This window comes from Orcinus orca, chromosome 3 (assembly GCF_937001465.1).
Source record: "Orcinus orca chromosome 3, mOrcOrc1.1, whole genome shotgun sequence".
NCBI lineage: Eukaryota > Metazoa > Chordata > Mammalia > Artiodactyla > Delphinidae > Orcinus > Orcinus orca.
Window position 1 is genome coordinate 57945272 of NC_064561.1, and position 15374 is coordinate 57960645.

The window sequence follows — 15374 nt, forward strand, 5'->3', positions numbered from 1 at the left end:
TATAGTCTTCCTAAGATAAAAAGGATTTCTTAAATGCTTTTTTTTTTTTTTTGCTGAGCCCCTGCTAAGAAATCAGTTAGATCTCTCATAAGAAGCACTTCAGGGACTTCCCTGGTAATGCAGTGGTTAAGAATCCACCTGCCAGGGAACACAGGTTCAATCCCTGGTCCAGGAAGATCCCACATGCCGCGGAGCAACTAAGCCCATGTGCCACACCTACTGAGCCTGTGCTCTAGAGCCTGCGCTCCACAACTACTGAAGCCTGCCTGCCCTAGAGCCCATGTGCCACAACTACTGAAGCCTGCATGCTCTAGGGCCTGCGTGCCGCAACAACTTAGCCTGCGTGCTGCAACTACTGAAGCCCGTGCGCCTACAGCATGTGCTCCACAACAAGAGAAGCCACCGCAATGAGAAGCCCGCACACCGCAAAGAAGAGTAGCCCCTGCTTGCCACAACTAGAGAAAGCCTGCACGCAGCAATGAAGACCCAACGCAGCCAAAAAATAAAAAAGAAGCACTTCAGTTCCTAGAATGAAGACAAGACTCGTAAATATTTTTGTTCTTTGATGAAATATGAGGGTGAGATCACCCCGTAATTATCCCTCAGTCACAGTGTAACTAAAGTTCCTGAAAACAGGAAGTTACTGGATCTGTCGGTTAATGGATGACTACTGCCCAGAGTGATATATCAGATCGGGCTGAGATATCAGAGAGGGAATTTCAAAATACATGTCTGGGGATACCGGTGTGAATGAGACCAGCAGAAGGAATTTATAATTCTACATACATAATGACTGCTACTGCCTTACACCCCAACGAATTAAACTTGGGGAAAAACTTTCATTTACAAAGAAATGTACAAATTAAAATCGGCTCACTTGCAACATATTACCTCCTCATTTGTACCACATTATCATATAATTGTAACAGCTTTTTGAAAAAATGCTGTTAAATGTACATAAGGATTGTCAGATGTACTCCAATTTTGGAAACGTTATTAACTGTGAAAAAATACATCTCAGAATCAAGGATAACCCTGGCAGCGCAGTGGTTAGGACTCTGAGCTCTCACTGCCATGGCCCGGGTTCAGTCCCTGGTCAGGGGACCTAAGATCCCACAAGCTGTGCGATGCGGCCAAAAAAAAAAAAAGAATTCAGGATATGCAGTGATAACACATTTATTGGATTTATTGGGAGCCCTTCTGGGCAAGGCACTCTGCTCAGAACTGTGCCATTTGTCATGCACATGATGAAGACAGCTGCTCGGGTGGAAGGCATCAGGCGACTTCCTACAATGGCATGAGCCTGAGGCGCAAGAGCATCGGTCATGTACAGGCTCGGGTTTAGGTGAAAATTCAGGAACTTTGGACAGCAGGAGGAAATATCAAGGTAAAGGGGGTAAAATGCCAAGATGGGACAGAACTAACAGCAACAACAAAAACAACCCAGAGGGACATCTTTAGCTGTGTACCACATCAAAATGAAGCTCCTGGACACACAGCCAGACCCGGGCAGATAGCACCATCAGATCACAGCCTACCTCCTGGCTGAGCCCAGAGACAGGCTCAGAATCGCTCTTGGGAAGTCAGCAGGGCTGCCTCATCCAAAAGCGCAGGTTGTACGAGGCACAGACAATGCCCTGGATGGACTTTCAGGGGGGACTGAGATGCTATGGAACCCATATTCCCATCCCAGCCCTCTGATCACAGCAACGACCACAGTCCAACAACCTGCAGTGGTTTGAAATTAAATGCGGTGTCTACATGAGCTGGCATCACCCGTTTTTGTCTTTAACGTTCACCACAGTGTGTCCTAGGCACTGACTGAGATCTCTAATTACAAAGTCAAATCATACATATATTTACCCTTGCTTGTTTTAACTTAATTGGCCAGATAGGGAAAGAAACTCTCTGGAAATTGTCATTCATGTGTTCACAGGTCCTCCTTCCAGTCCCATAAAAAAATGGGACATGGACAGCTGTCTATTTTATGCGTTAGAAAATAGTTCTGCTTAGATCCTTGGCTAGTTTGATTTGGTATTCTTGCACCTTGACTGCTAGTAAGAATATTGCAAGGCTTTTTATAAAGGATATCGCTTACATTACCAGAACCATAAAAGGTATAAAGCTATAAACAAAATTATGAATAAAATATATATAATGAAGACATATACTTACATGATTATTATATGTAAATTATATATTTTAAATCTTTTTGTATTGTTTTTGCAATATGTTTTTTGTCTGTTTGTTTGTCTTTAGCTATTTATGATGTTTGAAATGGTAAAAAGTACCCAGAATAAAAATTTGTATTCAAAAAAAAAAAAAAGAAAATAGTTCTGCAGGAGAAGAGTCAACATCTGCCATCCACCTGACTTACTGGGAGAAGGAAATACCAGTAAATGCTCACTGACTACACTGTTAGTCTAAACTCAGTATGCCATTTCCTCAGTACAGGAAGTCCTTGTATTTTATGACCCACTGTTTTCCTAGAAACCTCATCAGGGGGTAACCGGGTCACTGTTAAGCAGACTGTGAAAATGAGGTAATGTTCACCTGTCAGACTGAGCCAGATTTAAAAGATCGACACAGTGTGGCTAGAAGGGGTTGCTTACAAACTGTGGAAGGGAGTCAATGTGAAATTGGTAATAGCGTTTGGAAAAAGCAACTTGGCAATATAAAAAACTCTACAGTGCACACTGTCTAGCAATTGCGTCTCTAAGCACCTCTAGATGCTTATCTTGGAGAAGTATTTATACATGTCCACAAGAAGGAAGGCATACGAATATTCACTGTCATAATACTAAATGACACTACAGATGATACATGACTTGACAGGCTACGAAACTACAGCACGTCTATTCTCTGAGATACTATTTAGCAATTAAAAAGAATGAGATGAAACCAGGTATATCAGCATGGAAGGCTTTCTGAGATATTGTCAAAGAAAAAAAGCGAGGCAGATGAACACTACGTGTAATAATTTTTTTAATTATGTTAAAAAAACGCACAAAACCAATTTTTGCTTTATATATTTCTCTACATAGGAATACAGTGTGTAAATGCATTCGCAGGACCGAGAAACACACACAGTGGGTCCCAGAGTGGAGGAGACTCAGGGTGGAGGTGGAGTGTTCAAAAGGTACTTGTGTTGTCTGTATTTTCGTAAGTATGTATTGATGAGTTATTTGGGGAATTAAATTTACATACCTTTTTTTAAAGTTATTCTTTTATTCACATGCTTTCATTTTCTTCCTTTTCTCAAGTCTTGGCAAATGTCTATAATCAACCAGTGTTTAAGGGCACATTTTCCTCAGCCTGATCTTCTACCCATCTATATACAGATGTCCTCTCCTGCACCTCCTCACAGACCTGCCCACATGGGCTATGTGAGGTGGAATAATCACCGGATTTACAGTTCTGACAAATAAATATAAAACTGGAGTGGTAAAATAATAATATAATATTCCTTATTACAATATATTATATGATAAGATGATTCTTATATTATTTAATATAAGAATATAAATGTTATAGGTTAATATAAGAATCATCTTAATATTTTTCTCTATTTTCCAATCTTATACAATGATCATGTCTTAATTATCTAACTGGGAAAAAGTCTAAACCAGTGATCTCAGTGGGAATGATTTTGCTCCCCCACCCCGGGACATTTGGCAACGTCTGGAGACACTTTTGGTTGTCGTAATTTGGGGAGCAGTTGCTACTGGCACCTAGTGGGTAGAGACCAGGATGCTGCTACACATCCCGCGATGCACAGAACAGCCCCACAACAAAGGGTTATCCAGCCCAAACGTCAACAGTGCCCACGCTGAGAAGCCCTAACCTAAGTACACTGCTCATAAGTAACAAACCCCTATTTATGTTCCACTTACTCACTTTCTTTGTTTCTCTGATTATTTAATAGGTGGAGCGGGGAGCCTGGGGTCATACCTGAACAATGAACTGGTAGATCATAACCAGGCTGACCACCATGGTGATGTTGGCCAACAGGGAGAAGATGGACAGGACTCGGAGGTTTCTGACGAACACCAGAAGCACCAGGAAGGGCAGGAAGGCGAGCATGTAGAGTCTCGAGTCCATGGTGGGCGTCAGGATCACCGTCTCGTTGTTGTGGCAGTTGGTGGTGGTCCCATTGGCTGCTTCTATCACCTAGAACGAGGGGAAGAAAAGCTGCAGGGAAACCCTCTCAAATGACAAAGGCCAGTGGCCCTCCCACCAGAAGGGATTCTTGGCTAAAGGCTCAGCGTGTGAAGAAGGCCACATAGAAAGTTAGTGGTCGGTGAACTGTCTTTGGAGATCTTCGTAATTGTTAGCCACCTGAATGTCTGAACTGGATTTGATCACATCTTACCTAAAGACAGGAGGACAGCAAGACATCTTGAGGTTTCTCGACGCCCTGGGTCTCTCTAAAGTATTTTTCTTCTTTTAATTTTCATTTATTTATTTATTTTTTGCCACGCCATGCAGCATGCAGGATCTTAGTTCCCTGAGCAGGGATCGAACCTGTGCCCCCTGCAGTGGAACTGCTGAGTCTTAACTACTGGACCACGGGGGAAGTCCCACGCCCTGGGTCTTTAGATAAAATCAAACGACACTGACACTGTTCTACGTAAAGTGTTAAGATCTCAATTCTTGTGTTGAACAAAACTGGCTCGGAAGAGATCCTAAAAAGGAAGTCCACTCATCTCTTGCCAGTCTCTCTTTTTACCAGGGCCTACCTGTTTGAAGTTGTCAGCCAGAAAGACAAAATAGACACAGCAGAATCCCAGCTGCGTGACGATTAGGAAGAAGTCCACAGTGTGCCTGCAGGTGGGGAAGGAAGGAAGACAAAGATCGTAATGATAGCAAGCAAGACTGCCAGAGAGACAGCGCTTATTCCCAAGTCATCACAGACCCTTCCCATCAGGTGACAAGGATGAGTGTGCCCAGGAAAGAGGAGAAAATGTGCCACGTGCCACTGGTCTAGAGCCTTAGAGGAAGGTGAAGGAGGTGCTATCTGTGTGGTTCCCGAGGTCCCCTTCCTGGCTTCGTGTCAGGAATGCTGCACGCGGTCAGGCAGACTCGAGACAGTCCTGAGACTGCACTGGCCGGGGCGGAGCACATACACCAGGACCACTACCCAGCCCCTTGGCTACCCGCTTCCCATAGCCCGCCTATCCCCTCTCACACTGTTTGTCCTAAAGCTACAGGGAACCCTCAGCATAAAAGCCCAAGAAGTGGACCCCTTCACAGATCTCTTTCTATAACTTGGATCTAAGAACCAACTGACTCTCACATAAGGACACAGAAATTGATGTACCAAAACAGGCTGCTGGTTGAAGCACTGTTACAACAACAGCTCGTAACAACCTAAGGGGTCATCAAAAGGAAAATGATTAAATTATAGGCCATTATGAGATGAAACAGAATACAACAGATAAAAAGAATATGTTAAATCTACGTGTGCTGATAAAGAAATGTCTAAGACCTTTAAGGGAAAAAAACAAAACAAGTTTCCAGTCAGTATGCATAGTATGGTAATTAGTGTAAAAAATGTTAAGAATGTGTGTATGTTTGTATATATTCAGAAAATTCCAAAAGAAGACCCATGCAACTGTGACGGGGATATACTTTTACTCTTCACTTTATGTTCTCCTATCTTGTTCCAAAAAAAAAAATTTTTTTTAACCACAAGCACACATTCATTTTATTAAAGGAAGGCAGGGAGGGAGGGAGTAAGGAAGGAGGGGGAAGGTATGGGGCTAGAGGGAAAGAGAGGAGGAGGAGGAGAGGAAAAAAGAGATGAAGAAAGGAAGAGGAGAGAAGAAGAGAGGTCAAGAAAGAATCAACTAACAACCAACCAACCAACCAACGGGGGTCACTTGGCAATCTGGCTTCTCCCAGGCACAGAAAATGACTTTGCTGAAAGAATTACATAATCCTGCATCACAGGAAGAAGCTGACTATGTGTGAAGGTAAAAGTCTCCCTATGACCACAACAAGGAGTTTTTCTGGAGAACATAACTTTAATGTGATTCAACTTTTTTTTAAAAAAAAGGATTCAGCCCTCGATGTTATCAATTTTCTACATCTACATGTACCGTTTCCTCAAATAGGAAACAAACAGTAGAATATTTCTCTCCAGGCATCTGAAAAGTTACCATAAGGAGAAACTTCCAAACACCTCCCAACCCAGCTCCTGAAACGTCTCTTTCCCTAACAAACCCATTTGTTCTGGCTCACCTCACCTCCTCCTTGAAGCCTTCCTTCTCCTGCCCAGTACCCTGCCCTGAAAGCTCCTATCACGTGCGCTTCTCATCTGCCACAGCACGGCGGACAAGAGCGTCTTTAGGGCTCCTCCCTCTCAGGGCTCCTGTGGTGTATTTCTAGCTCATGACTCTCTCTACTGGTATATCCTTTTCCTGATCTCTTGTTCTCAAGATTCCCATGCATCTTTCTCCGTCTATTGGAGTGCCAGGACTACATAATATCCCTCAGGGAAACCCCCCTCCCTATACCTAAAATTGTTTTGTACCACTTGTAAGAGTGTGCTTAAATACATCTCTTAACCAAACAAGGGGATGAAATATAATCACTGGTCACAGGCTGTCAAAGCTGGGAGAGCCCTTCAATATCTTTCAGGGCAGGACCCAAGTTTTACCAATGAGGAAACTGAGGCCCACGGAAGGAGAGGTCACACAGCCCAGGGTCACACAAATGACCACCAGCAGAGCTAAGCTAGAACTCAAGTCCACAGACCCAAGCAATGCTCTTCTCACGAGCTGCACTGTCTCCCACACCTCACCTCCCTATCCGAAGGCCTCCACACCCGGCGGCCACAGCCGCAAAGAAAAAGGAAACCCATTACCTTCCCCAGTGGGCGTTGTTCCGGAGCCAGGAGATGGGGGTGGCTTCCAGGCCATACATCACCGTATCCCCATAGTCCACAAAGGGCTTGTTCAGTCTGGGAGGAGGGGACGGAGAGGAAGGGCAGAGTGCAGGGGTCAGACAACGACAACAACAGAACAAACACAGCTCACGGGAGACCTGGGCCGGTTCCCCATCAGCCACCCTAGACATACCGCTGAGTCCTGGGTCTGATGCTTTCAAGGAGCAGAAGTCTTATGTCAATGGGACGATTACTTCCCTTATAATTAACAACCATCTGGTAAACCTTTTCAATGGGGTAAATATTACAAAGCACGTAAAACCAGAATGTGGTCTCTGTCCACTGGATATAAGTAAGTGCGACAGATGACAGCAAGCTAAAAAAGAACACAAAAATCGCCAGGGAAAGGCAGTGCTGCGATGACTAGCAGCCACCTTCAGCCGGCACAGAGTCCAGAGTGATCTGTGTTAAGTGCTCACTTTCAGTGTTGGCAACGGAACCCCAAAGGACAATCTGTCACTCGAGAAGTGGCTCGGAGGGCTCTCACCTGCGGCAGAAGTGGTGAGCGCATTTCACCAGGATACCCATGCAGTGCACAGCCACGAGGCCTATCACCAGCAGGCTGAGGGGACCCATCTGCAGACAGGCGTTGTGGGTAAGAGGGGGAGAGACAAGCAGACAGAATTAGAACTGGATTTGCAAATGATCAAAACTTTACTAGGGAACCTTCCAATGACAGAACTTCCGGCAGAGCTTTCGAGAGACAAACGTGCTCACAGAGGTGAGCTGAGTAGGACGGGCATCATCTGAACCTCAGCGGGCCTTCTAGAGAATTAATCTCCCGGAGGAGAATGACACAAGATAAGGCTATTCCGAGACTGTTGCCAATCGGCAGAATAGAAGGCTCCTGGGACTGTGTGGGAAGAAGAGACAGGCTAAGGGGTGGTGGAAGGGAGAGAGTTCTCTCCAGAGCAATGCCACAACACCATCCTTAGCGGAGGACAATCCCCGTCTCTAAGCTTCTCCAACTTTAAAAGAAACCAGAATGGCTTTGGATAGGCAGCCTATAGGGGGAGAATCATGAAAGGAAAAAAATAAGATTCTCAGAGTTGGCCATCTAAGGGTAGGGCATGGAAGGACTGTGTAGAAAATGGACAGACTTCTGCTACTAACTCATTAGTTAATATTATTGATAGAAACTTCCAGAAACTTTTCAAGTACCTCCTCCTCGCCTCAAAGTAAGCTCCATGAGGAAAGGAATCATTGTCTGTTTTTATTCACTGACAATATTCTAAGAGTCTAGAACAGTGCCTGGCACACAGAAGATCCTCAATAAATATCTTTAGATGATATGTATATGTATAACTGATTCACCTTGTTATAAAGCAGAAACTAACACACCATTGTAAAGCAATTATACTCCAATAAAGATGTAAAAAAATATATATATATATCTTTAGATGAATGAACACCTGAACTTTGCTTTTTCTCAACTGAATTTGAAAAAGAAAAGCTTCCCATTTTAAAATGTTTTCCATGAAGTAAATTAAAATAAAACCACTGTCTCCTAAAATGTGTCACAATACTTCCTTGCACCGACACAGACCCTTACCAAGATGCCTGCATTTTTCACGGCCAGAGGCAGCCCCAGGAGTCCTGTGCCAATGTTGCCTTTTAATAGGTGGATCAGGGTCTGGAACCATCTGAAGTGGGAAGAAGGCAGACAAGGGCATGTTAACAATAATGAGAGCTAGCATTTACTGAGCACTTAGCACTGTGCTAAGTGCCTTCATGAGTTATCTCATTCAATTTCCAGAACAACCCTAGGAGATAGGTATTAACTTCACCTTATGCATGAGGGAGCAACTTGCTCAAGGCCATGTACCTTGAGTGTGAGCCTAGATTCAAACCCAGGCTGTCTAGCCCCTGAGCCCACTCTCTTAGTCACTGGGCTATAAACTCTGTTCCCTGAAGCATCTGAAAAGTCCACCTCTCTTGGAGATTAGATCAGAGGGACAGTGGGGGTCTGCAGTCCCTGGTGTACTTTTTATTAAAAAAAAAAAAAAAGTCAAATGCCTAAGATTGGAGAAGCCCTCTTCACACAGTCACCTAGTTTATCCTTCTGCCTTGAGGACACAGTTTTCCCTCATCTGTTGTACAGACTGTCCACCTGAAGCTGCAACTGTAAAGTCTCTCAAGTGTCCTCATTATTTTTTCACTCAACAAATACCATCTATAATGTGTAAAACATTGTGTTAATGCAATGGTGGAAATCAGCATGAACCAGATACGGACCTCAGTCTCTAAAAACTAATAAAAGTCTCCAAGGAGATAAAGCAGACACGTTAACAACCACCCAAGGTAGAAAGATCCCTGTCCTTGGAAGAGTCCAGGAACAGTGCCCAGGGAGGGGCAGGGAGGTGAGGGTTTGTAGCGTGCAGAGACCTGAGCTGAGCCCAGCTGGGCCCTACGTAGGGCTCTGTGTGTGTGCCAACAGGGAAGAAGAGCCTGGGAACACTCGCGCAGACACAGGCGTGAGCACCAACACAGAGGACTGCGTCAGCTCTGTGGCCGCTCAGGTTGGGTGAGGGTGGACATTCCATACAGAATGGGAGCTCCTCAAAGGACTTACGTCAGTGGCCTCATCTTTAGCATTTTCCATCCTCTGTTACTCCAGCAGGATACGGAAAAGATCAAACATGGTACCACAGACTTAATCAGGATTTGGCCCCTGGCACTGTCTGGAAATTCTTCTGTGCAAATAACCTAAATACGTCATAAATGATGCTTCCACATATTTCTTCAAATCTGCAATTCAGTAGAAACTGAAAGCAAGTCATGTGTTAACTTGTAAAGACCGTAATAAATAAGACCCATCTACACTCTCTGGAAAGGAATTTTACTTTCGGTAACCTTTCTCCCTCTATCTCCAGGAAGAAAATCTCTTGACCTTCCTACCGTTTCCCAAGCTTCTCAGGCAAGATGAAGAAAACTGCTTCAAGTCTGAATGAGAAGAGGCAAGCGCTCTCCTGGATTAAACTAAAGGACAGTAAGGGTCCAGGGGTGACTCATTCATTATCAGTGGCCAGTGACCAGGAGATTAAGTGCAGGATGATGGACTAAGCAAATTTCTATCTTGGCCAATGTTTAATCCACTTAAGGGCAAAGATAAGCACTGTATCCAAACCACCTGCCTACCAGAGGCCTCCCCAAAATGCCTCTGAGCTGGGTTTCATGGGAGATCAGGTCCCTCCAGCCCTGGCTCTGCCATTAACTCCATATGGCAATTCCCTTCCCTTCTCCGGTCCTGTTCTCTCATCTGTAGAGTGAGGGGACTGGACCAGAACACCATACTTCAGCTCTGAAACAGCAGGATTCCAGGCAATTGACCAAAATCATGCTTCTTAATCAATGGCCATGAGCTGGGATTACCCAAACCCATATGACCTATCACAAAATCAACTCCATGGACTGCAGAGTCTTAACTGCAGGGGGTGGGAGGGAGAAATAAGCCTCACACATCTCTGTCATCTCTTTACGCTCCAAATCTGTTCTTGTATACTTGTTTGGTCTTAGGTCCCCTTTATACACTTATGAATTATTGAGGATCCCAAACAGTTTTTGCTTATATGGATTATGTCTGCTGACATATATTACATTATAAATTAAACCAAGAAATTTTAAAACATTAATTTAAAATAACAATAAACCTATTACATGTTAATATAAATGACCAATTTTTAACAAAAAGTAATCTATTTTCCAAAAAGTATCATGTGAGAAGAAGGACACTATTTTCCTTCTTTGCAAATCGCTTTAACGTCTTGTTTCACATCTGGACTATCTACTTCTGCATTCAAGCTGTTGTGATATGTTGTTTTGGTGGAAGTACCTGAAGAAAATCTGTCCTCACACAGACATGTAGTTAGTATGTATCTTAATAGCCTCTTCCGACAATTATGATAATTTTTCTTTGATACTACACCAAAACTCGACACATGGAGTGTCTTAGAAGTTAGTTGTAATGTGGAATCTGACCTTTTCATCCTCTCTTACAAGAAAACGCACTGGTAATCTTGCTCCTTGGATGGATCTTTTACCCACGCACAATTTTCTAACATCACCCTTTGGTCATCTGGGAAGATACTGATTCCCTGAGCTATGTGGATCTTCCAACTGCTGGCACATTTCATTATACGATATCAAAAAAAAATCACATTCATTAATATCATTCCTAATCTCATCAGAAAAGTCTTTGAGTAGAGGGAAGCTGTCAAGGTCACAGTGCTGGATACGAGTTTGTTTTTTTTTCTGATTTTGCTTGAAAGCTCAAATTTCATTGTGGGCAACAAATACTACTGATTGTTTTTCTTGAGGCGACAGTCTCATCACTGTCATTTTCAAGAAGATGTCTGCCAAGTACTCAGGTCTGAATGACCTATACTTTGTTAGCTGTTCAGTAGAAGTATTGCATGTGTACTTTCCATTTTGGCACACAGAATATTAAAAGACCTGTACCGAAGGGTCAAGATTTAACAAAATTAGTAATTTGACTGCTTCATCAAGGACGTGCTTAAGTGAAACCGGCTTATTCTTTGTATACGTATATGTGTGACAGTGAAAAATACGACGACAAGCATAATTTGGTGCCACCGCCTTGATTTACACTAAGGCGCCAGCAATTTTACCCATCATTTCTTCTGAACTGTGACTGCAAATGTCAACACAGTGGAAAAACAAATCGCAGCTTAGTATTATTATGAAAACAGTTTTGACTTCGTGGGCTTCTTAAAATGGTCTTGGGAGCCCTGAAGGGTCTGAAGACCATACTTTGCAAGTGGCTGCTCCAGGTCACCTACAGAAGACCAGTTTCAGTCAACTGGTTTCTCAGCCTGCCAGCCTGGAGAAAAAGTATCAAAGTCTGATCAAGAGCAGTATAATGTAGCTCAATAGGGCAACAAGAAAACTTTGCCCAAAAGAGTAAAAAATGAGGCTGTCATCAAAGCAGTCGACAGCTTGATAACATTCAAGTGTTAGGAAATACCCTCACCAAACACATCATCATGGAAGCATCTGGGGTTCCTATCTGCACCCCTGATTAGGGATTTTTACTGAGCCCTAAACCCTTAGAAGAGCCTGGTGTGTACATGCTTTTTGTACATGGAACGAAGTACATATACTTTGCTTCTTGTACTTCGTTCCATTGTACTTTTTCCATATTCCCTGGCGGTCCAGTGGTTAGGACGCCACGCTTTCACTGCCAGAGCCCTGATTCAATCCCTAGCTGGGGAACTAAGATCCCGCAAGCCTCGCGGCCAAAGAAAATAATGGCAAAAAAAAGAAAAGAAAAAATAAATATGAAAATCTAGACCCCATACGGCAAGCACTGCATAGACAAGCTGATGCCTAAGAACAAGGAGCAAAAACTGGAAAGGAAACTAGAGAGAGAGAAGCTTGGAAGAAGTATTTCACAGTAACAAGAGTGACTTCTGAAGGGAAGCTATCAAATGTCATTGGCTGCATCTGACACTCCTTCCACCTGGGGGAAGCCAATTAGGTAGGTAAGGTTAGGGAAAAAAGAGGAAAGACAGTCCTCACTGCTGCCAGTTGTAGTCTAAGCAATATTTTCCATCAGCTAACACTGCAAGCAAATGGGGGAATCTAAAATAGCATGCCACAGGAGAAAGAAGTGATGGAGACTGAATCTTTATGAGCAGAAAACCAGCTAGAGGTGGAGAGGGGCTTATAACGTGGGCCAACCATCTCCTCTAGTTCTGAGTTCACTAGGGAAAATGCCCTGCACAAGGAGAGACTGCAGCTAGGTGGAGCTTCACCAGTAATGAACTCCAAGAGAAGCTTCCATGGTCTCCCTGGGCAGTCACAGTGGGACAGTGGGAGTCAAGAACGTAATGGATCCCTCAGTTAAGTCACACCCAACCCACAAGGGAACACAGAGCAGGTGATGGCAAAGCTTGAGGAATAAAGAGAAGGGCTGCAAAAGATGGAATGCTGGGGTCCAGAGAAAATGTCGGGGCTCTGCTGACTTTCAGAACTGAGCCAGACAACTCAGTGGAGTAGAAAACCCTCCTCTGAAACTTTTCATTTGAACAGTGAGTCGGTATAGCTTCACGGGGTGGGGGGGTCCTCAATTTTATCTTACATTTGGAAAAACTGAGGCCCATAGAGGGCCAAACTCACCCAGATGAGACTTGGAATTCAGTTTCCAGGGGTAAGACTTAAGCCCTCCCAAGGGCATGCAAAGCAGATCACCTTTAACAAGGCCTTGAATGTTTTAAGGGCAGGAGAAGTTATTCCTCCCTCTTCCTACTTCTTCCGCCAAATGCCCCAGTTGATTGGTGATGGGGACGGAAGTCTGGGGGAGACTTTGCAAAGGAGGCTTCCAATTGGACTTGGAGGCATGTAAGGTTCTAGCACAGACGACTCATGGCTCTAAATTAAGAGAATGTTCTCTCTAGAAGTTTTTCTGATGTTCAGGCTCTTACTCAGCACCAGCCTTCTGGGACCACACAGGTGAAATGAACAAAGAATAAGAAACAGACTAGAGAGTGGCAGACAAGAAGCGCAAATCTCAGCACCATTACTCACTCGATCTCTTTACTTCTTACTTTCACCTGTAAAGTAGGGACTTGATAAAAATAGGGGAGCAAAAATAACTCTAATGGAGATTACGTTACTAATACAGAATTTAGGAATACGAACCTCACCCAGGAGGGTAGACAGGAACAGCTACTTACGTTGTGCTGTTGCTTTCCCCGAACCGCTGGTAGGATCCCGGGGAAGAGAAGCTGTTCAGGCCTTCGGACGGACTCTCCTCCGGGCTCACGTCGGTGGAGCTGTAGTCACGGTAGTCCTCGTTCCGAAGTCTCTGCGTGGACATGGTAACTGGGGGGACAGGGGCAGTGCTAAGACCTCCAGTGGCTGGGGCCTTTAGCTCCAAGCCTGGAGTCGGCTCTGGGGCAGAAGCAGCCATTGCCACAGTAGCTCAGTGACAGCTGCACTATGGATTAAGTACAATGAGGTTGCCTGATACCAAGAGAAATGAAAAAGGTACAAAGTACACATGGGCGGGCTGAGCTCTCTTGGCTTCTCCCTCGCAACCTATCTAGTCGGTGCCACAGTCATAAGTTTCTAAATTTGCCCGCACACCTGGACAGAGCAAAGGTGAGGCACAGCTTGGGAGGGATGGGGGAAGACGCAGACAGGCACTTCTAGGCAGCCTTCCCCATTCCTTAGGTTGGGATTAACGACCCCTTCCTTTGAGCTAATTTCTTGGACCCTGAACAATACTGACATTGTATCTACATCCACCTTCCCCAAGAGCAAGCTCTCAGAGGATGGGAACCTAAATATTCCTAGCTGTATTCTGTTTTTCCTCTGCATTTGGTCCAGAAAGAGCCTCTTCTGCATTCCAGAAATCCCTTCTAGATCATCTAATTCTGCTCAAACTTGCCACCAGGCCCCAGAGCCACAGATGACCTTCTCTGCCGTGATTTCTGGTATGTCCTATACTCTTTGGAGGTCATCAGTGATGCTCATTCCCTCATCCTAGGACTCTTTTCTTGCAACCAGCCTGCATACTGACAAATGGCAGCTGAAAGCAGCACAAAGGATGACCAGGAGCATGAGACGTGCTCACCACTGGCCCTTGTAGCAACATCTCCCCGCCGCAACCCTTCTCCTTTTTTGCCAATTTTTCAAAAGCTGGTGAAAGAAGAAACCCTTCCTATTGTGTGCTGAGGAAGGATGGTGAGGGTGGTGTCCCATGAGTGGAGTTTTTAATAATTATACACCAGAAAAGAGAAATACAAGGACTTCGCTAAGATACACTGTAAGGATACATTTTGAGAGCTGTGTAGGCTCCCAGAATCCCAGAGACGGTTGCTAAAAGAGCCTTCGGAGGTCACACCAAACTACTCATTTCACAGATGAAGAATCGTTCCCCCAAAAGATGAAGGGACCTGCTCTGCTACAGCCAGGTAGCACCAAGCCGTAAACATACATCCTGACGCCCTGCCTAAATCTGGAAACGCCTACTGAATACACTGCCAGTTGCAGTGATGGGATATCATAATGAAAGACAGTCAACTTCCTCCAGGAATCCGCAGTCAAGTAAGGAAGAAAAGGCTCATGAACATTAAAAATTACCAATAAAAATCCTTCCGACACTTGGCAGACTGGCACAACCAGCTGCCTATAAGGGGCTCTCCCCCAGCACGTGGCTGGATGCCCATCCTTAGTCTGATGTGCTATCTCAGATGCCTGGTGAAGAGACAGGACCTCTGATGGCCGTCACAACACACCATCCCGCCCAACGCCCATCACTAGCTGCCAGAGGATAGACAGCTCTGTGTCAAGTGCTCCCAGAGGTCCAGTCCCAAGGGACTCTTTGGAAACGGACCCCACTTAGCACCTGAGTGATCCAAGGTTGATCTCATTTTCTCCCACCAACTATAATGGAGGAAGG

At 44.5% G+C, this 15374-nt stretch overlaps 1 protein-coding gene across 4 annotated transcripts in view; it reads right to left on the bottom strand.

Annotated features, from left to right (window-relative positions):
• The window catches only part of SLC36A1 (solute carrier family 36 member 1), a 164730-nt gene that overhangs the window by 139557 nt on the left and 9799 nt on the right, over positions 1-15374 (bottom strand). For 3 of the 4 annotated variants that reach the window (XM_049707824.1, XM_033406688.2, XM_004280327.3), the window contains exons 2-7: positions 13645-13792; positions 8502-8592; positions 7437-7525; positions 6869-6964; positions 4740-4824; positions 3952-4170 (exon numbers count right to left, since the gene is read on the bottom strand). In XM_049707824.1, coding sequence (XP_049563781.1) covers positions 3952-4170; positions 4740-4824; positions 6869-6964; positions 7437-7525; positions 8502-8592; positions 13645-13787 — 723 coding nt within the window. In that variant the 5' untranslated portion in view covers positions 13788-13792. Of the gene's footprint in view, positions 1-3951; positions 4171-4739; positions 4825-6868; positions 6965-7436; positions 7526-8501; positions 8593-9521; positions 9715-13644; positions 13793-15374 lie in introns of those variants that run through there. The other variant, XM_033406687.2, reaches the window with a different exon arrangement.